Consider the following 24,469-nt stretch of genomic DNA (forward strand, 5'->3'; position numbering starts at 1 on the left):
CGAATACTGATTACCAGAGCTTACGAAAAAAGTATACTGTACTGTTTAGTCTGGCACTAAACCGATCTAAACGTTCATCAAAGCAAAAGCAAATTTTGGTCGCCTATCAAAAGATTCAAAACCGTTGTTGTGTCATTGTTTGTTCTGACTTCTCACTAACCGCACTGCTACTTGTACGAGCACGTCGCCCGGAGTCCGAGTCAGTTACCTCCCCGAGTAACACGAGTATTGATGGCGTGCTGTCAGTACAGAAATTACTCCGGGTCTTTGCTTGAACACACAGAACTTGGTCTTGCGGCACCCTTATCCGAGATGCTAGAGGATACTGTGCACGTATGAAGACGGCCCGGGCGAACCTCCTCACCTGCCAGTGAGCCTACAAAGTTTCATCATCACTCTGGCAGTCGGGAGGGCTTTCTGGGAGTGAGTTGACAGCATAGTTCTTGGGCGATCGTTTTGCGTCTCTGATACTTGAAGTAGTTTGACGACGGCTTCGTAATCAGGAGTTGGACTGCAGTGGGTATCGTCATGATGGTGAAGGGTGAATAGTCTCATTGGGTGCCAACTATTCAAGTTTGGCTTTACGGGATTGAACATGGATACCTGACTGTGCGTGTATTGGTCTATGGGGTCACTACGAATCAAGTCAGTTGGAACACAGGCTTTATTTCAACGTATTGTGATTCATGGTCTTCGTGTCTCCATAATCGTGCGTATGTATACGCGTCATTCCTGTTCGCCTTATCTACATTATATCAAAACACCTAGCCATTGCAATCACCACTCAATCTTCTTATAACTGCTACCCCGACCTCCGAAGCCCCACCCAATCTGGTTCGCTAGCTTGATCGCGACGCCAAGGTCTGATGCAAATCTACCCACATATCATTAGGTCAGGTGCTAACTTATCTCACGAGTATACACTTACGCCCAAACAGTTCCCGGGTTCTTTTGGAATTGTCGTCCAACCAGTACGACGTCAGCTTGACCTTTGTCAAGCACTTCTTGGGCGATCTTGCCATTGGTGATTGACCCGACAGACCCGACAACAAGCTTATCCCCAACAGCTTGTTTGACTGCCTGTGCGAACGGCGCTTGGTACGCCGGCCCGGATTTCATGATCGCTTTTGAGTTGTTACCACCGCTGGAGACGTCGAGGAAGTCAACGCCACGCTCGGCAAGAATACCAGCAAGTTTGACGGTATCTTCGACACGCCACGATGATACATTTGGAAGCGCTTCTTCGAGCCACTCAGTCGCAGAAACCCTACGATGCACCATTCAGATCAAGCAAGAACATCTTATGGACCCAAAAATACCTTAGGAAGAGAGGCATGTCTTCAGGGATGATGCCACGGACAGCATCCACGACCTCGAGAGTTAAACGAATGCGGTTCTCGAAGCTGCCACCATATTCGTCTGTGCGCGTGTTGCTGATAGGGCTCAAGAAAGAGAATAGTAGATAGCCGTGTGCGTTGTGGATTTCAATGACATCAATGCCAGCTTTCAACGCTCTCTTCGTAGTCTCTGCAAATGCGACGACGATCGCCCTCATCTGCGCCTTCGATAGTTCCTTGGGCACAGGGAACGTGTCCTTGTAAGGGACCGTGGAAGGCCCCCATACATTGTCTGGCCATCCGCCTATGCTTTCAGTTGCTGCAAGACCCGTATTCAACCACGGCACAACGGTGGATGCTTTCCGGCCGGCATGGGAAAGCTGAATGCCAACCTTTTGATTTTGTGAATGGGCAAACTCGACTATCTTGCGGAGGGGCTCGATTTGGCTGTCTTTCCAAAGTCCTGCGTCGTTAGGACTGACGCGACCCTCTGGGACGACCGCTGTGGCTTCGATCATAGAGAGACCAGGACCACGCGTGAAGATGCCGCCCACTGAACGCCATGAGTACTTTTATCATGCTTGAGATTTATAAACTTACGGTGGGCCATATGCCAGGACGTGAAATGACCGTCGTCTGCAGAATATTGACACATTGGAGATAGCTGCACGAGATTGGGATGGGAACTCCGAGTCATCGATCGATATGATGACTCACGAAGATACGGTTGTGGAATGTTGTCCCTCTAATCTTGATGGGCTGGAACAGCTTTGGTATACGAGTTCCATCAGGCTGGGGGTTGAATGCTGTGCCTGCAGCAGGGACTTGCGCAGGTGTAAAGTATGGGATACAGGGTGCGGGCTTGTTTGCTGCACGTTGCATGTTGAGGCGCGAATAATCAAGTGTGCGACGAACATATCTTCCATGCTATATATACCAACTGCTGGCGCCCATCTAATGAGCTTGTGCCTCAGGATGTCACAATCCCATCAGGTTATTCAGCGCAATACTTAGTGAGACGCAGTAGCGATAAGCACGCTGCTGATGCATAGGAGAGATAACATGCATATAAATAGATGATGAAGTGGTTGCTACGAATACAAAAAACTAGTCCTTACCAGGTAAACTTAGAATGTGAAATAGGATTGACGCAGCGGCGCTAGAGATATTTAAGATAGGTTTTAATGTTGTGCAGAATGCAAAGAATATTTTTGAAATTTAAACTGACATAAATATGGGTATATAACTCCAAATTTTGTCAGTGTCTTGTGCGAAATCCAAAATATTAAGCTTTGGCAGCTATTTTTACACTGACCATACATCACCGAAAATAAGAAATATAGCCAGATTTTCAGTGTCTGCTTGAATTTGAAGTTTTATTATGACATTTAACTTGGGATGATTACTTGAAGTTTGGTCCATAGCCAAAGTATTAAGTTGTGTCAAACAATTAGACCCTCCTGAAAATTTCAAGTTCATGGTGGCAACAAAATGCAATGACAAGACTTCAAACATTAGTGTTACTCAAAACAAATTTTGAAACTTTTGAAAACTCACTTAGATGCCAGCTAAACAGTTCAAACTCTGGCTAAAGTTTGCTCAAGAACAGTTGAATCATGCTTGGCGCACTTCAGCATGAAATTGGACATTCAAAGACTTAGGATTTTTGAAGTGTGCTATGTACATATGTTTTAGAGAGTATGGGGTAACTGGGACATAGTTCACAATGAGTCATAGATAGGCTTAGCATTTTGAATGACAGCACTAATTGAATTATTGAAAAAAAAACAAAGTCCCCACAAGAATAAAATCAGCCATACATATGGAGTGCCAGAGAGAACAAGGTAAGTACTAGAGGAAGGTGGGGGAGGAGGATAACCCTCAGGGACAATATCTGCATGCCTCTAGGGAGACACAAGACCAAGTGAAGGGTGAAGATGGTGTGGTATTAGTAACCATTGCAGCCATGGTCATGTGATAGTGTGCAAGATTGCCAAGAGCCTTGAGCCAGCCTGATCAGAACAAATGAAGGGTTGGCTTCTCCAGAGGGTAGGTGAAGAAGGTGGAAGGAATGATGATAAGGTGGAGGACGGACGAGCAGCTTGAAGATGAGGCACTGCTGGTCAGGTGAAACATATGTGGGACTATAATAGATTTCCTGTAAGATAAGGGTTAGCTGCAACTTGCAATAAGAATAAAAATTACTTACCTTGGGTGGATGACACTGGGAAATTTGATGTCCTGCTCAGTGCTGTGAGTGAGCATCAAGGTTTGAGAGGGAGGTCAACGACGATGCCAACATGCTCAGCACAAGACGAAAGTTCAGAATTTGCCAAAAATTTAAACTCTGACACAAAGTATGTCACATATACACGGAATAGATAGGAGTTTTGATCCCCCTGACCCCTGCCCCTGCTGTAACTATGCCTCATGAATCTGCACATAAAGAACTCCTGAATATTGTAGATCAGGCTGAACTTGCATTGGCCAAACTACAGTACCAGGACATCCTAGATGACTGGTCTGATTTTGACAGTGATTCTAGCTCTGGGGACTCACTCTCAACTACTACTTCAGATGATGATAGCACAATCAATCTGTCTTTTAGCTCCCCTTCCCCTCCCTCCCCCCTTTCCCCTATGACAGGCACTTCAGGTTCTTCTGGCAACAGCTCTATCTCCTCTGATGATGTTGCTTTGCCTTATGACCACCTTCTTCACACCATTAATGCTCTTCATGATGAGGTTAAGAGGGCTTGTGTATTGCACAAGCCTGATGAGCCTCCTCCACGAGCACCTCAGCTTCACATGTTAGTTCATCATGAAGAACACTGCCCTCACTTATTTTGGCAGAAACTCCGTGTTAACCCTGAGATCTTTGGTGATATCCTTGATTATATATCTGATCATCCCATCTTCCAAAACCAATCCAACAATCCTCAGCTCCCTGTTTCCATCCAACTGGCTATTTTTTTGAATCGGGCTGGCCACTATGGCAATGCAATTACCCTTGAGGATGTTGCTCAATGGGCAGGTGTCAGTGTTGGGTCTGTAGTCAATTGCACTAATTGTGTGATGATTGCAGTACTTGATGCCCATGATCAGTTTGTCTGCTTTCCAGCAGCTAACTCTGAGGACACTGACCTGGCTTGCAAATTTGCTGAGTCATGTACCTGCCCAGAGTGGAAAGGTGGCTTTCTAGCCATTGATGGCTCAACTGTGGATCTTTTTACCAAACCTGGCTACTATGGTGAGACATTTTATGATAGGAAATCCAAGTACTCCCTTGGCTGTCAGGTAATTATTTTATTTTATTTTCATGTGCAAAAATTAATTTAATTCTAGGCAGTCATTTTGCCCCATAACCTTCTCATTGTGGATTATTCTCTGGGTCATCCTGGGAGTGTCCATGATGCATTTGCTTTTTAATCTACTTGTCTCTATGAAGAGCATGCTGACCTTCTACCTGATGGTCATTGGGTGTGGGCTGACAGTGCATATCCATTGGAGCCATGGTGCATTGCCCCTTTTAAGAAGCCTTGCAATGGGCAGTTGACAAAGAACCAGAAGTCATTTAATTATCACCTCTCTAAGGTATGTTTTTTTGAAGGGCCATATTTTAATAAATTGATTTTATTTATTTAGATCCATGTTCATGTTGAACACACATTTGCTGTTCTAAAGGGATGATTCCAGTCCCTTCCAGAGCTCTGGTTCAGGATCCAGGCTGAGAAAGACCTTGAGTTTGCTATACAGTGGATCAAGTGTTGCATCATCCTGCACAACATGATCGTTCGCTTTGAAATTGAGCATCACAAGAAGGATGGAACATACAAGAGTTCTCTAAAGTGGGCCCATGGAGAGGGGGAAGATTTTATTGATCAAGAGATTGAGAGTCCAGATGGTGATGAAGTAGTTGGTGACAGGTCATATGAAGGCACTCCAGGTCAAGCTGCTTGTACAAGGCTGATGGATGCACTCTTTGACAGTCCTCACTCAGGTGCACAACATAGGGAAGGATGATAACCAACCACAGTGCTTATTTTAACATGTACTACTACCAATACACCTGTACAACAAATGTATATACCTATGTAACATCAATGAAAGTACCACAAGACATAAGACATGCACGTATTCAATGGAACAAATGAGTAACAACAAATGATGACAATGACACAACCCCTGACAATGACAACAGTCATGATGGACGGTGGTGACAACATGATGGAACAACTCATCCAGTTCCTCCATCTGATGCAGCCTTGGAGGCCTGCATCATTTGGTGGAACTGGATCTTGAGGTGGAGGGTTTCTGCTTCCTTGTTGAGCACCAAGGAATGTGCTTGGTGGACCTGAATATCTGTCTCATAAAGCTGAATCTTGGCATCTTTGGCCTCTTGCAGGCATTGATGGCTGACTGTGGCTTGGGAGACTTTGTGCTCCCAGGTAGTGCAAAGCCAGTTGTATTTCTTCACGTCACGATTGTGCTCACTTTTGGCTTTGAGCTTGGTGATGTAGCATTGATGTCTGCCCTTGTGGTGTGACATCACGCTAGAGTGCAAGCTCTTGATTTCATCCCTCACCTGCTCCACCTGCTGTGACATGTCTGACTTAGCCTTTTTCTTATTCGAGCTGCCAGCACTATTCGGAAGTGATGTCTGAGGTGTCGGGGACATATGGTACTCCAATGACAAAGTGGTGTTGCATGTCATCAACAAGGGCAGTTGATGTGCTATGTGATATCACCAATGGCACTTTGTGTCACCCCCCATGGCTTGATGGCTTTTGGATGCCAAACACCAAGTGGTTGTTGTATGTGGATGCTGGAGTTCTCGATGGCATGATAAATGGTTTTGGAGGGGAGGAAGGAGGAGAGGGTGACGAAGGGAGTTGACACTTCTTCCCCATGACTGGGGAAGGGCTGCCAAGCATCATGTTGTTGTTGTCATCAATGTGGTCCAATGCATCCCCCAAGGGGGAATGCAATGGACTGTAGTGGTTGGCGATGTTGTCATTGTTGTCTGATGGAAGGCCAGGAAGGTGAATGTTGGCCATGTAAGGGGGTGAATGTGATGGTAAGGGAGGAGTGGGTGAATGTGATGGTAAGGGGGGAGTGGGCAAATGTGATGGTAAGGGAGGAGTGGGTGAATGTGATGGTAGGGGAGGAGCATGTGAATGTGATGGTAAGGGGGGAGCAAGAGCAGAGCATTGTGACATTGAATAATCATGTGTTGCTGGTGGGTACATACTGCTAGCAAACACATTTTCATTTTGAGGCAGGTAGGGCCCATGTTGGTAGGCAGATGGAGAGTCCAAGATGTCAGGAGTGTGCGATGAGTGCTGACTGGGGCCATAGTACATTGAGGGACCAGCCCCACCATGTGGTTGAATAAGGGAGTAGAAGGCACCTGCATGGTCAGTACCAGGTCTTGATGAGTGCACCTTTGTGGCCATGGACAGATTAGAGTGCCAAATGGCATCAAGTTCTGTGTACCATGGCAGCTCCTGGAGTGCAGCATCTACAACAATTGATCAGCAAAGAATGAGAAAAAACAGAACTAAAAACTCACCTAGCAGATTTTTTGCTGGAGTCCCCTCAGCTGGCATTACACCAGCGCCTGTACTGCTGAATGTCGCCTTGATTTTTTTGTATTTACCCCTAAGACTGCATGAATTTTAGAATCTTTATTAACAGAATTAAAAAAATGACTGGACTTACGTCCCAATATGATTGCAGACTGCATTGCAGAATTTTTTTGGATTGACCAAGTATGCAGGACCATACTTGATGTGGTCTGTGAAGATGAGCTTAGTGATGACACTATAGATCTGCCCCTTATCTGAGCCTGAGGGACCATCATCTGCAGCAGCCATGGCTTTCTTGCCATCAGAATAGAATAAAATCCTACAATCAGCAGGGTGAGTGGTTAGGTAGTTTACCAGCGTGTCAGTAAGTGCACAGTCATTGTGCCACTGGATGGTGAGCTGGGGTCCAGACTGTTCTAGAGGTGGGTTTGAGGGGAAATTAGCTCGATTATTTGATTATTCGTCCATCGCCCCCAAGTGTGATGGAGTACTAGCTTTGAGGCATGCAGAACAATGGGCAGGAGGCATGGTGGTTTCAAAGTCTGCTGTACAATGCCAGCCTGACCTTGAATCTAGGTCATCGGCCAAGGTGGCTTCAAGACTTTAGCCGAGAGTTGAAAGCATTTAGGCAGTGTCTAAGTGAGTTTCAAAAGTTGATTTGAGCAACACTATTGTCTTTAGATTGGCAACATCATGTCAAGGGGTGGACCATTTTTGGTCTCATGTGATGCCAAAATTGTCATGCACATGAGGAACCATTTGCAAGACCAATTGTAAAAGTCATGTGATATAGAAAAAGAAGGGGAGGGAAGAACATGCGGGCTAGTTCATGCAGAAGGGAGGGGGAAAGGATAATGAGGAAGCAAGGGGCTTGAATAATGAGAGTACTAAATGTAAATACAATAAAAGAAGCTATTAGTTGAGGGGGAGGGGAAAGGTGCAAGTACTAAAGAGCTAAAGAGAAAAGTCAAACAATTTAAAATGATTTAAAAATGAAAATACTACTAGGCACAGTGCTCCTGGAGGTACTTGACACAAAGGTGCTTGACACCATTGTGCACCATCAACAGTGTGTCCGGTGTCATTGTGTCAATCTCAAGCTCCTCATACAACTTGAACAGCACCATCCCCAATTTGAGTGTGATTGACTGGTCAAGCAGCATCATTGCAAATGCTTCCTGCTTAAGTGCAGGACTTTCACTGGATGGTTATGGTGGGCCAAATGCACCATAAATAAATCATGTGCATGTGCAACTTTTGCATGTGTGCACCCAAATCATGCACATGCACACAGAACAAAATGCATGCAGACACTTCATGTAATGCAGTGGTGTATAATATCGAAAATGCTAATGAAAATGAGATCCCACTACTGATTTATCAACCATGTTGTCAATTCCCCAAGCATCTCTTCAACAAAACCTTCCTCTATGAGCAGGCATCCACTGTCCTTGACATTGAAGATGGACATCTCTACACAATCTAGGCAAATGGGTGACAGATCAGCAGACACAAGCTTGGCAAGGATGTCATGACCTGCATAGAAGATGTCTGGATGATGCAACATCTCAGCCGGCCCTTCCTTCCATGCTGATTCCCATTCAAGAGCACATGTTACTGGCATGAGGCAAGAAAATCCTCCTATTGCAGGGGGTGTGATGGCTGCTAGTGTTAACCTGTGTGTCATAATCCAATGTTTTACTTGAATAAGAGCATGCAAGATATGAGTGGGAAGTTGTCCCAAACTTGAAGGATTGAGATTTTCAATGGGTTGGGATACCAGGGCCTTGAATGTTGGAGAAAGCCATGTAATGATTCTGAACTGGTGGCAAAGCTGGAGTTTCATTGTCAATTCAAGATCTGGATGGGTTTCAAGGTGATGGATTGCATGAGACTTTGCAAATTCAATGTCGAAGACAGCACCCATTTGAAGGAGCTAGATCAGAAAGGGAACAGATTCAATGTTCACAGGACTACAGTGGCTCAAAAAACTGTCCACATGTTTTGACATTTTTCACTATCTATGATATTGTGTGAGAAGGAACAAATGCCTCAAGGACATGCTTATACCACATTGTAGTAGGAGATACAAGGCTCACAAAATGGTGACTCATGCGGACAGTTTTTTGAGTGTATATTAAAACTATATAAATCATTATTTATGACACCACAAAAATCATGCCACTATTATATAAATTATGAAGTGGTGTCATTATGTTATTTTATGACTATATCTAACTATATAAACCAGAGTATCTCATGTATCATAGTCATAATCACCATTAAAGCTATCTCCTCTGCTCAAAGAGATAATATCCTCTCTCTGTCTTATGCTGGCCTCTCTGCTCACCAAATTTCCTCTAGAACTGGAGTATGCAAGTCCACTGTGGCCAAGTTTATCAAAGGAAGCCACCCAGACAAGGAAAACTCTTGTGGAGGACATCCATCCAAGCTTACCTCTACTGACAAAAGGGCTATTATCCAACATATCACTACAGGAAAGGCTGATAATGCTGTCCAAGCCACCCATTATATCAATTCCACCATCACTACCCCTGTCTCTTCACAAACTGTGAGGAATGTTCTCAAGGCAGCTCATCTCAAGGCAGTAACAAAGAAGAAAAAGCCTCTTCTCTCCATCAAACATAGGCAGAGAAGACTAGCCTTTGCCTTAGCTCATCAACACTGGACTGTAGAGGACTGGAAGCATGTTATATGGTCAGATAAGACCAAAATCAATAGGATTGGGTCAGATGGGAAGGTATATGTATAGAAAAAGAAGGGAGATGGCCTAACAGACAGAGAGGTTAATGGGACTGTCAAGTTTGGAGGAGGTTCTTTAATGGTATGGGGCTGTATGGGATGGAATGGTGTGGGAATGCTTGCTGAGGTTGAGGGAAAGATGAATGCTGAGCAGTATGTGGACATTTTAAATGACCACTTGCTGCCTAGCTTGGCAGAATCAGGGATTGATGAAGAAGATATCATTTTCTAACAGGATAATGATCCCAAGCACACATCCAGAAGAGCTAAGGAATGGTTTGAAGAACATAACATCAATGTTATTGACTGGCCAGCACAGTCTCCTGATGTCAATGTCATTGAACATCTCTGGGGAACACTCAAGAAAAAGCTTCAAGCCTATGGAAGCTTTGGGAGAGAGTAGCAGTGGAATGGGGGAAGATCACAGCTGAGAATTGCCAGAAATTAATTGAGAGTATGCCTAGAAGGATAGAGGCAGTAATTAAAGCCAAGGGAGGTCATACAAAATACTAGAATACCTGGTTATTATTGTAAAATACTTGAGTCAAAAAACTGTCCGCATGAGTCACCATTTTGTGAGCCTTGTATCTCCACCATATCTCCACCGATTCCCACGGTGTAGGGCTCAAATGAAAGCCCTGAAGCCATACTACAATGTGGTATAAGCATGTCCTTGAGGCATTTGTTCCTTCTCACACAATATCATAGGTAGTGAAAAATGTCAAAACATGCAGACAGTTTTTTGAGCCACTGTACGCTCACTAGCATGGTTCTTCTCACTCCCAGGAAAGGAGATAAAGCACTGATCATTAAAATCCATATATATTGACTCATCTGCTTTTAGTACACTCCTTTGACAATAGGCGTGCACTCCTCCCACAACCTACACTCCCATTTAGCTTCAGCCTGGTCCTAGGAATCTGTCCTCCCATGTCCTATCCATGTCCACCTATCTCCACTGGTGCATTATTTTTCCCAAATATCATTGCTAAACGAGCTGCAGGTCTTATTACATGTTACTCACATTCCGCAGCGCATGATGTCTTATTACCTATAGACTCGTTGTGTGCTCGCTTACTATGCTACAATTCTTGCCTACGCATTCTGGATCTTCACATGCTATGATAAAATGACTGCAGTACATACAATTGAGTTAGTTCCCTTTCCCCTGGACTCAGCTCTATAGGAGAGTTGCTCTTGTGTTATTTTTTGTAGACCTTGTGCAATCCAGTCTGTTTGCTCGTACTAAACAATCTTGCACAATTTAACCACTCTGAAGTTCCATACCGCTAGGACCTTATACTTAGGCTCTGGCAAGAACACCTAACCTGTGACCAGTCACTTAGCACGGTCCTTCTCTCATGCTATCTCTCTTGCATCCAGCCACTCTATCTAGGGAACTGCAGGGGTGAACCCCTGGGTATCAGAGGTGATACCCCTACCCCTACCCGCTCATATACCCACACCCACCAGGGGAGTACAGGTTTGGCAACAGGTAACAGTATAAATGACCCCAGGTAAAACCTGTGAGGGGTATACCCAGGGGTCAGGGTATGATTTTGATATATGATGCAACAAATACTAGCTAGTACATGTAATGACTAGCCTATATCAATCCTGTCCCACCCAGGCTCCATTTCCTGCTCCTCTCCCTCGAGATCTGGTAGGGTTGTGACTTTGTAAATATCCTCAGGCTTGACAAGATTCAGTGTACTCCAGGGTCTGAGGCACAGAAGTGCCCGTGTGGATTGCACTGAGAGATGGGACCTGACATGGGAGAGGAGCAAATGTCCACAGCTAAATAGTTGCTCAACATTGACAGACATTGCTATGAGTCCTGTAAACTACCTCATCATGCAAAGTAACATACCACTTACCAGGGATACTCAAGTAATTGATTGCCATTTGTGACAGATGTGAGTACGATGCATGATGGTCACACTACCAAGCGATGGCATTATCAACATGTTCAATGTCAGAATTAAGGTAGCAGTCCAATTCAGACCCTAAGTCAGCAGGTCGTGGTGGCACTAGTGTAGGAAGATTGTTGAATATATTGTTGCTCTGAATTTTATTCAGTGTGTAGAATAATGTAGGGAAAGAAAATATACCTGCTTCTCATTTGCCAGCAAATGTTTTTCTATCAACTTGAAGTCTGAATCATCGACAGTTGATAAGTATGAACACTCAAATTCATCGCAAACAAGTGACTCTGCTGTTTGAATCCATTGGTCTTCCCAGCATGCAACCTTGAAGTAAGATAGCTTATGGCGCAGATGTAAAACTTAATGTAGAAAGATGTTAGATACAAACCCCAGTAAAATGCCACAAAATACATACATACCCATAGCAATGCAATAAACTTCTGAACTATCTGTAAGTTTGTAGTAACAGTTCAGCGTCTTCTTTGCAAGTCAAACAGCTGCATGAATCGGTGCAGAATATTTCTTGTTGTGCAAGTATGAGGTGAGCTCCTGGTCAATATGATCCATGGCAGGGATCACAGTAGCCAGGTTTGGGGTTGCATGGGAGAAATACATAGTTGCACCCTTGAGAATCTAGTAAAAGAACATGTGGTAAGCACACTTTGATGTCAAGGTGTGAAAGCTATGCACTTTCAATACATCCCATAACTGTTCAACTATTTCCCACTCACAGTCAGCCAACTCATACTTACACAGACCCAGATCCTGACGTTGTGTAATATTGTTGACAGCTTTCCTATGCTTGAGTGCATAATTCAGCATATTGAACATAGAGTTCCAGTGAGTGGCCATGTCACATGGCATCAGTGTCACAGACTTGTGGGAATCTTGGAGTATCTGATGCCATGCAGGGAGTACAATAGTCGTCAAGTGGATGACTCTGTAGGCCAGCTTTCACAACTAGAACACAGATTGAGTATTCAGGTAAGTGGGTTTTTTTTTACCTACCTTCACAAGTGCCAACTTCACAGGTTGAATTTCTCTTTCTAGCACATTCCATTCATCTGGTTCCAACAGCTCAACTTCATTCACCCACCCTTCATTGTTATCGGCCATATCATTATCAGCCACATCAGCAGTGCACTGATGGACTCCCTCCTCATCCTCTGCTCTGTCCAATTCACCTGCTTTGTCTGTGTCTTCTTTGTTGTCCACATTCCTGTCCACTTCGGCAAGCACTTGATCAGTGTCATGTTTCTTTACATTGAACTCTCAAATCAAAGACTTGGCTACAAGATTGACTGTGTGGAGAAAACAACAGGTATGTGTTGTTGCTCCTCTGAATGCCGGGACCTTATCACTCAGCTCCTGAACCATAACATCATTATTTGATGCATTGTCACAGGTTACACACAAGATCTGCATGCCCTCACATTAGTGCCAAGTAAGTCCAATGATTTTTTATTGTCTGTTACCTGGTCTGATAACCCAAACTCCTCTAGCATATTTTCAAATGTGTGCACAAGCTCCTTGCCTGTATGAGACTGTGACTATGTCAGTTGATATTCTACCATCTCAGTAAGTAGCCACCTTTGCAACCTCAATTATATCTAATGTTAAGCTTAGGGGCTTGCCATTATGCTCAAAGTGTGCCAAAAAGGCAACAAAAGCTTGATGGTTAGGTGATGACCATCCATCAGTGGTGAAATTGATTCTCCCTTCATATTCCTGGTAAGTTTGGTCAGTTTCATATATTTCATATGAATATAAACTCACCTGCAGCAATTTAGTGACACATTGGCAAGTCTGTGCAAATACAAGCCAAACGTCATGTGAAACAGTGGATGGAGAAGGTAAGTAATACTCTGGTCTGCCTGTCTTCATCAAAGACTAAAACCCTGGATCTTTGACAATATTGAATGGACACAGACTCTCAGACACCCAGCACACTATTTCAGACCTGTGTTAAGGTTGTACTCAAAGGGTAACTGGATCTGAAGGGCTTTGGCCTTGGCTCATGCGCTGTGCCCCTTACCTGAGTATTGCCCCTTATTTCAGGAAGGCAAGCCTAGCGTGTCTGGAAGGTCAGACGAGTAGCGTAACGGATCCGGATGACTTCCAGATGAGGGATAAGTATCATATGGCTAATCCGGATGAGTCCAGACTAGAAACTAACAGTAGTGGACTGTCGGGGACAGAGGCGGATATGATAGACTATAGGAATCAATCCTAAGTCTCGGAGGGTGATGAGAGTAGAGGTACTCAAGTCCAGAGGACAGGAATGAGCAGAACTAAGATGATATTCGAACTGAGGTACTACAGAAAGTTACAGGAGGTTATATACTATAGGTATCTAACGGAATGATCAATCAGCAGAGTCCAAGGCTATGTATGAAGCATGTGGATAGTCTATTGGTAAGTAGAAATGGATCACAAATCATGAAACGGAAATGAAAACATAGGTAGCGGATAAGGGAGCAGGATGGATATACAGATAACCGAAATACCGGAGTTAGGGGGTTACCAAAAAGAGACGAGCGCTGGTTGTGGATTTGGATGAGTTGTGGACCGGACTGGACAAGTGGACAGATTGAATGACAAGATGTTGGAGGGGGATAAGATGTGGATCTGAGATAAGGGTTGGATCTGAGATCCGGATATGCGGATATGACAACCTGCAGCAACATGCCTTAGACTTTGGCAAAAAAATCAACAGTTTCATACCTTGTTTCTGCACATGTGTGTTGGTGGTGAGAATAAGTGACTTTTCCTTGGCCTTTCTGTGCAAACGATGTGGTGATTGACCTGTCTTGTAGAACACTACCAACAATTTTGCACTGGACCTCATTAGCATCTTTTGCCTCATCTGCAGCTCACAACACATCAGCCCCCCAACACAAGTGCACATGCTTGTGCATGTTACCAGTTGAGTGTGCATCTCCTTTGTTGAGGAAACATCTGACATTGGCCTTGCAGCCTTTTGCCTGGCACTTAAACTCATGTGCACAGTATCCATTGATTTCAACAATCTTTGGTGTGGGATTGAAGAATGTATAAACAGGTGAGTTCCAATCCTTCATCATCTGTTCTATTGATTCATTAAAATCATATTAATTCATAGTGTGTTGAACATACTCAATTGCTCTTCAGAAGTATCTTCTTTGCTCTCTGACTCACTCTCACTATCTTTGGAATCCAAGTCAATCTTGTTGGCAGATAATGTGGCTTCCTCTTCCTCAGTGTGAACTACGGCACAATGACTCATCATGGCTGGTGGGGTTGGTGATTTTGAGGGTTCAATTGATGATGTCATAGAACATTGGTTGACCACTGTGAGATTGCCAGTGGGGGCATTCCCAGCTGCTAGGTGAGTTTTTGCCTTCTTTAGTTGTGCAGTCATGTTATCTCCGTCCACATCATTGACAGGCTTCCACTTCTTTGATGTGCCTGTCACCTTCTCTTCCAGGGCCACTTTGGCTTTGGTTGTCATTTTGGTGACCCATTTTGCAGGACCCAAGAAGATATTGAGTTGCATAGTGGCTGGCGAATTTCTATGGCTGGATTAGTGTAGTTTGGGAATATGCTTTAGGGTTTGATACATTGTGCAGCTGTACAGTACCTTTTTTAGGTAGTCCCATCTTTATATATTCACATGTCATTTTTTAAAACCCATGATCAGGGTGTGGGTAGGGGTGTGGGTACCCCAAACCTGGACCCCTACCCCTACCCAGGTGGTCCCCTACCCATGACCCATGTGGGTTACCCATACCCATGGAGTACCCTAGCTCACAGTCGATTCTTTGACATAGGAATTCAAAGGTATACATATAGCCTGCACTCTAGTTCTTAGGCTGCTGTAGATTTTAGCTCCTTCACTCACTTGCTTCCCTTGCATATATTCAAAGGAAGTACTTCAATAGCAGTCCTCTTGGGCTGATCTACTGACTCATGCCTCTTAGGATAAGTAGTGCTAGTTGCTAACAGCCTAGTACCAGTTTCTTCTTCACACTGTGCATCCCCATTGGTGAGTAGTCAGTTATTCCCATGACTGACACAGTAGACAGCACTATTACATGTATTATTATGGACCCACAGTACCTTGTGTCTTTTTACATAACTTGGTACTTGGTACTCGATGGTCATGTTTGGAACTCGGGTGTCAGGTGTTGTGATACCTCCCTTGGCCTGTCTATATGATACCCCCTCAGCCCACCCATCTATGCGATACATATCTTACCTTGGCTCACCTGTCTATATGGTACCACACTACCTCAGCCCATCCCTCTATTATATTGAAAACCACTACATTGGCCCACCCATCTATATAATAATATTTGCCTTACATCTCTCTTCAGCCCAGCTGTCTATAATACACATGTCCATCCTACTCCTACATATTACCTAGATGGGCCCACCCATCTCCATTGGTAATAATATCCCTCCTGGCCCATCCATCATCATCAAGGATATATATAACATCAGCATAGATGGACCCACCCATCTCCATTGGAAATAATATCCCTCCTGGCCCATCTGTCAATGTTAAGGATATATATAGCATTGGCCCATGGTCTGCTGGCCCATCTTATATGGGATATTATGTATGTCAGTTCACTTGTATAATATGGAGATAGGTCACTGTAGTATGTGAGACAGTCTCATCATCTTCAACTCCACAGATGTCATTATCAGGACAACCGGATAGTGAGACAAAGAAGAAGAAAGCAAAATCGGACATACAGGATCAAGTAGATAATCTGGCAGGGGAAATTGGTAGCATCCAGTCCAACATCATGTCCATCAATGACTCAAAGCATCAACAATTTCTTGCCAAGCTTAAGACAAAGAGCAAAATAACTGGGACACAAAAAATATAATTGGCTTGATGATACACATGCACACAAGGCATCTCAGGCCATTCTGAACCATCAGTGAGAGCAGGAGAACAGGACTGCTGAAATTTGCCTTCATGAAGTCAACACTCAAGTGCACAAGGCACATTCAGCAGTTCTTGACAAGGAGGCAGAGACTCTGCATCTGTGGATTCAGTACAGTTATCAATTGGTCCTTGAGACACTATCACTCCATGATACAAAATGCATCTCACACATCCACAATTCACTTTATGGTCTCAATAATACCTTCATAAGCTTCATTGACCTTGTCTCTTGCATGGCATTAAATTTTGCCTCAACTTCATTTGCAAATTCTTACTCAAGATGTGTGTTTGTACTGTCTGAAGTCTTAGTTTTAGGTCTTTCAAAATTTAAATTCTATTGTGTTCAATATTCAACAGTGTGATGGCACACAAAACTATAATAACTGTATTAGCAAGTATTTAAGCTGTCTGTAACATGTATTCAAGCTGTTCAACATTGAGAATTAAGTGCATGGTGAAGAAAAGTGTGTTGGTAAGTGTGGCTGCTGTTTGGCCAAAGTTGAGTTGGGTTTCACAGCACAATCTCACTCGAGCCCTAACTTGTTTGATATAATTATGCTTGACTTGGAACATCAAAGGCCTACTGTATACACATTCACAAGTATTATTGACATATATCCACAGCAGGTTCCCAGTGCTGTAGATCTTAGGTGGTGTAAGCTACTTCAAATTCCACCACTGTTTGGAGTGCCAAGACACAGTTCATGTGTGTCTTCTGCTTGACAGTAACTACACAGTCTGCAAAACCTCTTGCCACTCTACTACAATGCCTGGTCGAGCAAAATCAGCCACAAAAAATGGCAAGATGCTCACAAGGCTCACAATGATCTCATGTCCAAAGCAGTCTCTGCATACTGTGCTGAGTTGGCAAAAATGCCAGGTATAAAACATTGTGGATTATGGACTATTGCCAAAGACTTTGAATGAATGAATTTCAAGGCAACAGGCAACTACATCAAGCTGTCTCATACCACACTTGCACACCTCACAGCTGGCAAGAGGTCACTAGCAGAGATGAATGCTATGAAGTCATGGCTCTCTGAAGAAGAGACCAAGCAAGTACTTGCATACATAGAAGAGGTAGGTAATTGTAATTGAGGATTTCCACTTAGTCACCAATGACTTCAAGAACACATTGACAAAATATGCTATGCTTGCCTCGGTAATGACTTTCCTGGGGTTGGAAAGTGTTGGACACACCGCTTCACTGAAAAGCACTCCAAACACTTGAAAACATCATGGTCAGCTCTGCTCAACTCAAAATTTGGTTGTGCAGTCAATGAGAACACAAACAAGGCATGGTTTGATCTCTTGGAGGGTGTTCTGGACCAATATGACATTGCTGAGGATTGCATACATGCAGTTGACAAGATTGGGATCTTGCCACAATCAGGTGAGGGTGAATGAGTCATCAGGAGCCATAAACCTGGGCCACAGTATCAGCAAAGAACTGGAAGCAAGGAAAATGTGACTGTTATCATCACAATATGTGCTGATGGAACATCAAGCTCTCCCACAGTCATCTTCAAAGGCAATGCATACCAAGTCAAGTGGAAGCAAGATGATCCTGCACATGCATTGTGAGTAGTCCTTGTCAGCATGAATGAATAAGCCTTACCTGATGATGATGATAGCCTTGGATATTCAAAGAAAGGCTGGACTGATGGTAAGATTGGTGTAGCATGGATCCAAGACTTCAATAAACACACCAAGGACAAGGCAGATGGTTGTGATTGTCTCCTCATCATTGACAGACACAATTCACACTATACCAGAGGATTCCTCCAATATGCACGTGCCCATCGCATCCACATGATATGCTATCCTGCACATGCAACACATGTCTATCAGGGTTTAGATGTGGCTGTTTTCGCAGTCTTGAAGAGATACTGGAGCAAGGAAAGAGATACATGGGAGCAGACAAAAGGAGAAGGTGTTACAAAAAGTAACTTCTTGTTAATTTACAGACGGGCTCACCTTCATGCACTCATGCCAGACCTTATTTGCACTGCATTTTAGAAGACTGGTATCTTGCCATTCAACTGAGATGTCATCACTAATGAGATGATGGTCCCTAGTAAGGAAACATCATGTGAGGGTCAGCTTCCTATCATGCCATCAACACCTGTGAGAATCATTGCAGACCTTCTTGGGAAGCTGTCAACAAAACATGACAACACCAAAGCTGCAGCAACATGTATTAGACAACCTGTGACAACCATGCAATCCAAGATCAAGTCCTTGATTGGAAAACTACAAGAGACCTCATTGTCAGGGCTCATCTCATCAGTCCCCTTGACTTCGGAGACATGACTGGAACATAATACTACCCACCTTATCTCCCCTATCAAAAAAACACACCCTTTTGCCATCAAACCAAAGACCTTAAACAGGATTTTACTGCTTGCATTGCTCCATGAAACAGAAGCCACCAACATCACACTAAAGTGCCGTGTCCTTGAGCTTCAGGCCATGAATATCCTGAATAAGAGGTATTGCAAGGTCCTTCATGGACAGCTTGCAAACCAGGAAGCAAAAAAGCAAAAAGGGAAGGCAAAAGGAAAGTTGATGGGCGACGGTTTGCCATGTTTCCTTTCTGGTGATGAGTTCTATGAGAAAGTTATTGAATTTGAACATGAGCAGAAAAAGTGCATTGCTGAGAAGATGAGGAAAGAAGAATGTGAGAAGAGGGCCAAAGGATTGGCAGTGTGGAAACATCTCAAAGATGAATGCAAGATGAAGAACAAGGACTGAAGAGCACAGTACCACACTGCTTTGGAGAAGTGGAATGAGGATAAGTTGAGGGCAAAGGCAGAGGGGTGGAAATTCAGTGAGGCAAAACCAGTCTTGGGAAAGTTGTGTGGCCCTATTCCAAGGCCAGCACTGAATGTGGTATGCGAGGAGGATGCAGCATCTAGTGGTGGGGAAAGCTTTGATCTTGATGGTATTTCAGATGCCAGTGATGAAGACCAGTTAATGGACACTTACCCTCATAAACCCAACATGTTGAGGCAGCTGGCAGGTCCATGGCGGCAGTCAATAATCTTTGTACATGCACTGTATCAGTATTAGTGTCAATTGAAGAATATTAAGATACATTACCATTTGAAACTTGTCATTTAGCATGATAATGTTGTAAGGAATGAGCTTGGTGCAGACTGGACCATTAACACTATCAATGGACTTGATATTGATGTGAGGGGACCACTGGTGAGATGGAGTGAGCAACTGATAATGATTTTGCTAATGAGTCACATGTATCATGGAGTGATAATGGGCAAAAAAGAGGTCCCTTCACTGTTTTGAATGGCATACACAAACAGTTGTATATTTTTCTCTGAAACTTCAGATATGTAATTTTGACATATACTACTTGCTAGGAAAAATATAACAGGGCTTTTATAAAGTGTTGTAAAAGTACAGTACTTCATTTTTCAATTTCATGTCTCTAAGTACTGATTGATAACTGTATTATCAACTGATGCAGGGTGGTGGTGGTGGAAGTACCTAAGTCCTGTGTTGCCATCATTGTCATGTTGTTGTGTTGTTGTGTTGTGTGTTGTGTGTTGTGTTGTTGTGTTGTTGTGTTGTTGTGTTGTTGTGTTGTTGTCATTGTTATGGTCACAGTCATCATTGTTGTGTCAGTTGTTGTGTTGTTGTGTTGTTGTGTCATAGTGTCACTGTTGTCATCATCATCATCATGTTGTTATCTTCATCTCTTCCTTGTCATATTATCTCATTGATGTGCCTATTGCTTTCTGTTGCTGTCCTGTTGTGATTTTGATACTTATTTGTCTTCATCATACATATGTTTACATACATACATCTTACTTGTACAAGTATATTACTGGTAGTACTCATCTTCTTGGTCAATGTGAGCATGGTTTACCTTTCCCAGTGCTGTGCCTTGGAATGAGGACTGTCAAAGAGCTGATCCATCAGCTTTGAATGAGTAGTCTGTCCTGGAGTTCCTTCATAAGACCTATTACCCACTACATCATTGCCATCTGGACCCTCAATATCTTGAGGAATGAAATCTTGACCCTCTTCATGAGCCCACTTCAAAATACTCTCATATGTTCCATCCTGCTTATGATAATGAGTTTTGAAGCAAATGATCATGTTGTGGAAGATGATATAACACCTGATCCACTGCATAGCAAAATTCAAGTCCTTCTCTTTCTGAATCTTGAACTGGAGCTCTCAGAGAGACTGGAACCACCTCTTCAAAGCAGCAAATGTGTGTTCAACACATACATGAATCTAAATAGATTCACATTTTGGAATTTAAAAAAAAACCTTAGATAGGTAATAATTAAATGTTTTCTGGTCTTTTGTCAAATGACCATTGCATGGTTTCTTGAATGGAGCAATACACCATGGCTCCAATGGGTATGCACTATCTGCCCAAACCCAGTGACCATCAGGAAGAAAATCTTCATGCTCTTCATAGAGGCGAGTGGATCAAAAGGCAAATGCATTATGGACACTCCCAGGATGTTCAAGAGAATAATCAACAACCAAGAGATTGTGGGCCATAATAACTGCCTAGAATTGTCTGAAAAAAACATAAGAAAGAAGAACACATTACTTGACAACCATCACCACAGTGGGATTAGAGTTTTCACACAGAACACCTTTATGAAGTGCTTGCAGGGTGCTAGTGATCAGGCAGGGACTAGGGAGCTGAAAGGCCATGGGATCCACATTGGCAGGAGCCTGGAATACCTTTTACAAGGAGTTCCTTTTGTGACTGTCAAGACAATGGCTCAGTGAAGTAGTGACACATTCATGCTGCACCTTAGGAAGCATGCTGTCATCCTGGCACCATACCTCCAGGACCAGCCTGTCCTAGAGCCGTTTATGTGCTACACCTTACCAAATTGAGTTGTGAGTGTCTACAGCACTCCTTCCTTTTAGGGATCAAGCTCACACTAGCTGTACCATTTTGCTCCTAATCACAGGGAATCTCAGCTCATCTTACACACTGTTATTACTGCAAATTGATTGTTAGTCAATTCTTGGTCATATCTGCAAGATCAAAGCATAGACCTACATATGAGGTGACCAAAATGAAGCAATGTGTTTTTGTGGATTTCCATTTTTGGGGGCCAAAATTGCGGTCATCACATGACCAAAATATGAGGGAATGCATCACTTTCCCAACTTGGATGAGGTTGATGCACCACCACATCAGTAAAACACTTTTTTTCCCACCACCAAAAAATGGCTAGCCACAGCTTGGTCCCTTCTGTACAGCTGTACAGCTGTACAGAGCCCACAGAGGCAAAGTGATTTGCTGATGTGTTTCCTAGCATGGTTGATGCATCATCAAAGTCTGCTACTTAGCATGTTTCTATGCATGTATAGCCTGGATGAGCAATGTTACCTGAATAACACATTCAGTATGTAATTGAGAACTTAGCAAAGACTTATCTAACTCCCAAAAAAGCTTTTCCTTGATGTGATTACTCCAAAGCACATCATCAGAAAAAATCTGGTGCCACACCTCTAGCACTGATTGTTATACAGTTTACATAGCATGAGCTACCTTTAGCTAACCATTTATAGTCTTCAGGCATATACTTGCTGTATATCTAGAACTTACTGTTACATGGTCTATATAGCATCCATAGTGATTTTCCAGTATTTTGTTTATATCTCATTGGGTTTTTATCCTATTTAAGTTGTGGGAATATGGATAAACTCTCTTTGACAAGGGCTACAACTTGGATTTTTTATAAATGAAAATATTTCTAAGTCCAGCAATGCTGGTATATATATTAATTGCAGCATAGATATGCTATGAGTAGCTATATGTTGTTATGAGAGTGTGCTATCCAAATTCAAACCCAGATGTACCAGTCCCTCTATTGATGTTTTGCCTCATAGAGGGGCTGGTCACCAGTCTAGGTATGCAGTGTTCACACTACAGGATCCACAATATTTAAGACAGGTCTGAATGTCATGCGAAATGTCAAGGTAATACTTAATATTTAGGGTATCATCTAAGCAGATGTACAATTTCAAATGTTAAATAAATCTTCCATGATAAGAAAAATATAAAGCATCAGTGGGCATTTTTTTGCTAGCTGAACATCAATAACAATAAGAAATATAATTATATCTTTAATGCTGGCCTATACTTTGAAATGAAACTTCACATTTAAGACTTGAAAAAACTTCAACCATTGCACATGACTGAATGTCTGATCTGAAGAAAATATGGTCATGCAAAGGGGCCATGTGCTGCAGGTGCACAGGAAAGCAGTGAAGGGGTTGATGGTAAGCACTGAGTCTGCAACTATTTCTCCTTGCCACCTACCAGTATTGACTCGAATAGACATCTCAGGAGTCTTGTGTATTGTGAGAAGATGGGCTTGGGCACAGTAATAAGTGAGTTATGTTGCCATGATTCTGTACTACCCATACATCCATGCAATCCCTAATTTCTACATTTGAATGGCTGAAATCAGAAACACCTGTACATCCATGCAATCCTACTTTCTACATTCAAATGGTGAGCTGCATCTGGTGTGTCCCATCCAATCCTACTTTTTCTATGTTCAAATAATGAGCAGTGCCCAGTATGTCTCACACAATCCTACTTTCTACATTTGAATAATGGGAGGGAAGCTTGTGGTTATCATTGGTGATGTACAATCGCCATTTGTCCTCATGTAACCCAGATTGTCCACTCAATTTCTTGAAATTTTCAGTTACATAACCACCACTGTGACACTAAATACATATGGTGAATCAGGTACATCAATTCACTTCTTCCTTTTCCTCAAACCAAACTCATTCTCCCACATACAGGTCCTCCACATCCAACTCTTCTTCAATCTCTTCTTTGGCACACTCCAAGGCAGCAGTATATATGGCCTTTATTGCTTTCTCTGTTCATTTGAAGCTGCTGACATGTTTGTACACATTCTGTATCATTGTTGTCTGAAAGCCTGAGCATGTGGCAAGTTGCTTGGCATGCTTGTCATATCTGAAATGCACAAAGCATGCAATATCTTGAGCATGGATTTGATGGTCCTCATGGACATCAGCAGTTTCAGTGTCTGACTCAGAGCTGCTGCAGGTAAATAACCTCACTACTCTCTCTATATCTTCCTCTTCTTTGATAGCTTGTCCCCTAGGAGACTTGGAGGAAGAAGAGACATTTTTGGGACATACAGGTGACATTGAGTATTAGCTATATGGTAGTACAATTAGTTTTGTTAATGAATTCAATTTGCTTGTTCTCCCACTGATCAAGATTGATAATGAATTTCTTGCAACAGCAACTTGGCACAAACAATATAATTATGTGGGTTATGCCTGTCATCTATAGCAGGAACTCTTGCAGAGAACATCAGGTGTGAGTGGTACCATCTAGTATCTTGCACACTGGTCTAGGTAGACTATCCTAAGGTAGTTGAGAGGGTAAGTGCTGGAAAGGCAAGACACCAGCCTAGGGAAGCAATCCCTAGACTTGGGACAGAGACATAGGGGACAAATCTGAAGGTCTGGAATTCTGGCCTAGGGAATCCATCCCTAGGCCTTATGGAAAAGGACAAACTCAGATGGACTGAAGTCCAGAAGAAGATTGGGCAAGTCTAAGGTGAGAGAACAGGATCTAAGATGATATTCAGACTGAGGACTCTACTGGAGTTGTACAGGGGTTATATACTAGAGGATATCTGAGAGGATCAGTAAGCAATGGAGTAATGCTATGTATGAGCATGTGGAAACATATCAGTAAGTAAGATGGAACATAAGCAAATGAACTCAGAGATGAAACTAGTACAAGGATCAATCAGCAAGATGGAAATAGAGATAACCAAGAACTGGAAAGGCAGAGATGCCTAAATGGGGATAGGCGCAGGATCTCAGACAGAGGGTGGGAATAGGTCTGGAGATAGTAACA

At 43.0% G+C, this 24,469-nt stretch overlaps 5 protein-coding genes across 5 annotated transcripts; 2 read left to right on the top strand and 3 right to left on the bottom strand.

The window, feature by feature from the left end:
* Positions 1–777: 777 nt before the first annotated feature.
* Positions 778–2,219, bottom strand: BJ212DRAFT_1262478 (uncharacterized protein; the record flags this gene model as incomplete). Its single annotated transcript, XM_041330268.1, has 5 exons — positions 778–874; positions 929–1,267; positions 1,320–1,890; positions 1,938–2,001; positions 2,055–2,219. 5 exons carry the CDS (start codon positions 2,217–2,219, stop codon positions 778–780), a joined length of 1,236 nt encoding a protein of 411 aa, XP_041197750.1.
* Positions 2,220–5,573: 3,354 nt separating this feature from the next.
* BJ212DRAFT_1296262 (uncharacterized protein) lies at positions 5,574–7,212 on the bottom strand (the record flags this gene model as incomplete). The annotated part of the gene is made up of 5 exons (XM_041332412.1): positions 5,574–5,996; positions 6,139–6,359; positions 6,588–6,857; positions 6,909–7,003; positions 7,058–7,212. The coding sequence occupies 5 exons, from the start codon at positions 7,210–7,212 to the stop codon at positions 5,574–5,576; spliced, it is 1,164 nt and encodes a 387-aa protein (XP_041197751.1).
* Positions 7,213–14,485: 7,273 nt separating this feature from the next.
* BJ212DRAFT_1296263 (uncharacterized protein) lies at positions 14,486–15,147 on the bottom strand (the record flags this gene model as incomplete). Its single annotated transcript, XM_041332413.1, has 2 exons — positions 14,486–14,700; positions 14,790–15,147. The coding sequence occupies 2 exons, from the start codon at positions 15,145–15,147 to the stop codon at positions 14,486–14,488; spliced, it is 573 nt and encodes a 190-aa protein (XP_041197752.1).
* Positions 15,148–17,673: 2,526 nt separating this feature from the next.
* On the top strand, positions 17,674–17,958 carry BJ212DRAFT_1261855 (uncharacterized protein; the record flags this gene model as incomplete). Its single annotated transcript, XM_041330217.1, has 1 exon — positions 17,674–17,958. A coding segment is annotated over one exon (285 nt), but the record flags the coding sequence as incomplete, so codon positions are not given.
* Positions 17,959–19,023: 1,065 nt separating this feature from the next.
* BJ212DRAFT_1476571 (uncharacterized protein) lies at positions 19,024–19,623 on the top strand (the record flags this gene model as incomplete). The annotated part of the gene is made up of 2 exons (XM_041339390.1): positions 19,024–19,257; positions 19,315–19,623. 2 exons carry the CDS (start codon positions 19,024–19,026, stop codon positions 19,621–19,623), a joined length of 543 nt encoding a protein of 180 aa, XP_041197754.1.
* Positions 19,624–24,469: the final 4,846 nt, after the last annotated feature.

The sequence above is a fragment of the Suillus subaureus genome (genome assembly GCF_016647635.1).
Source record: "Suillus subaureus strain MN1 chromosome Unknown BJ212scaffold_4, whole genome shotgun sequence".
In the NCBI taxonomy this organism is placed as follows: domain Eukaryota; kingdom Fungi; phylum Basidiomycota; class Agaricomycetes; order Boletales; family Suillaceae; genus Suillus; species Suillus subaureus.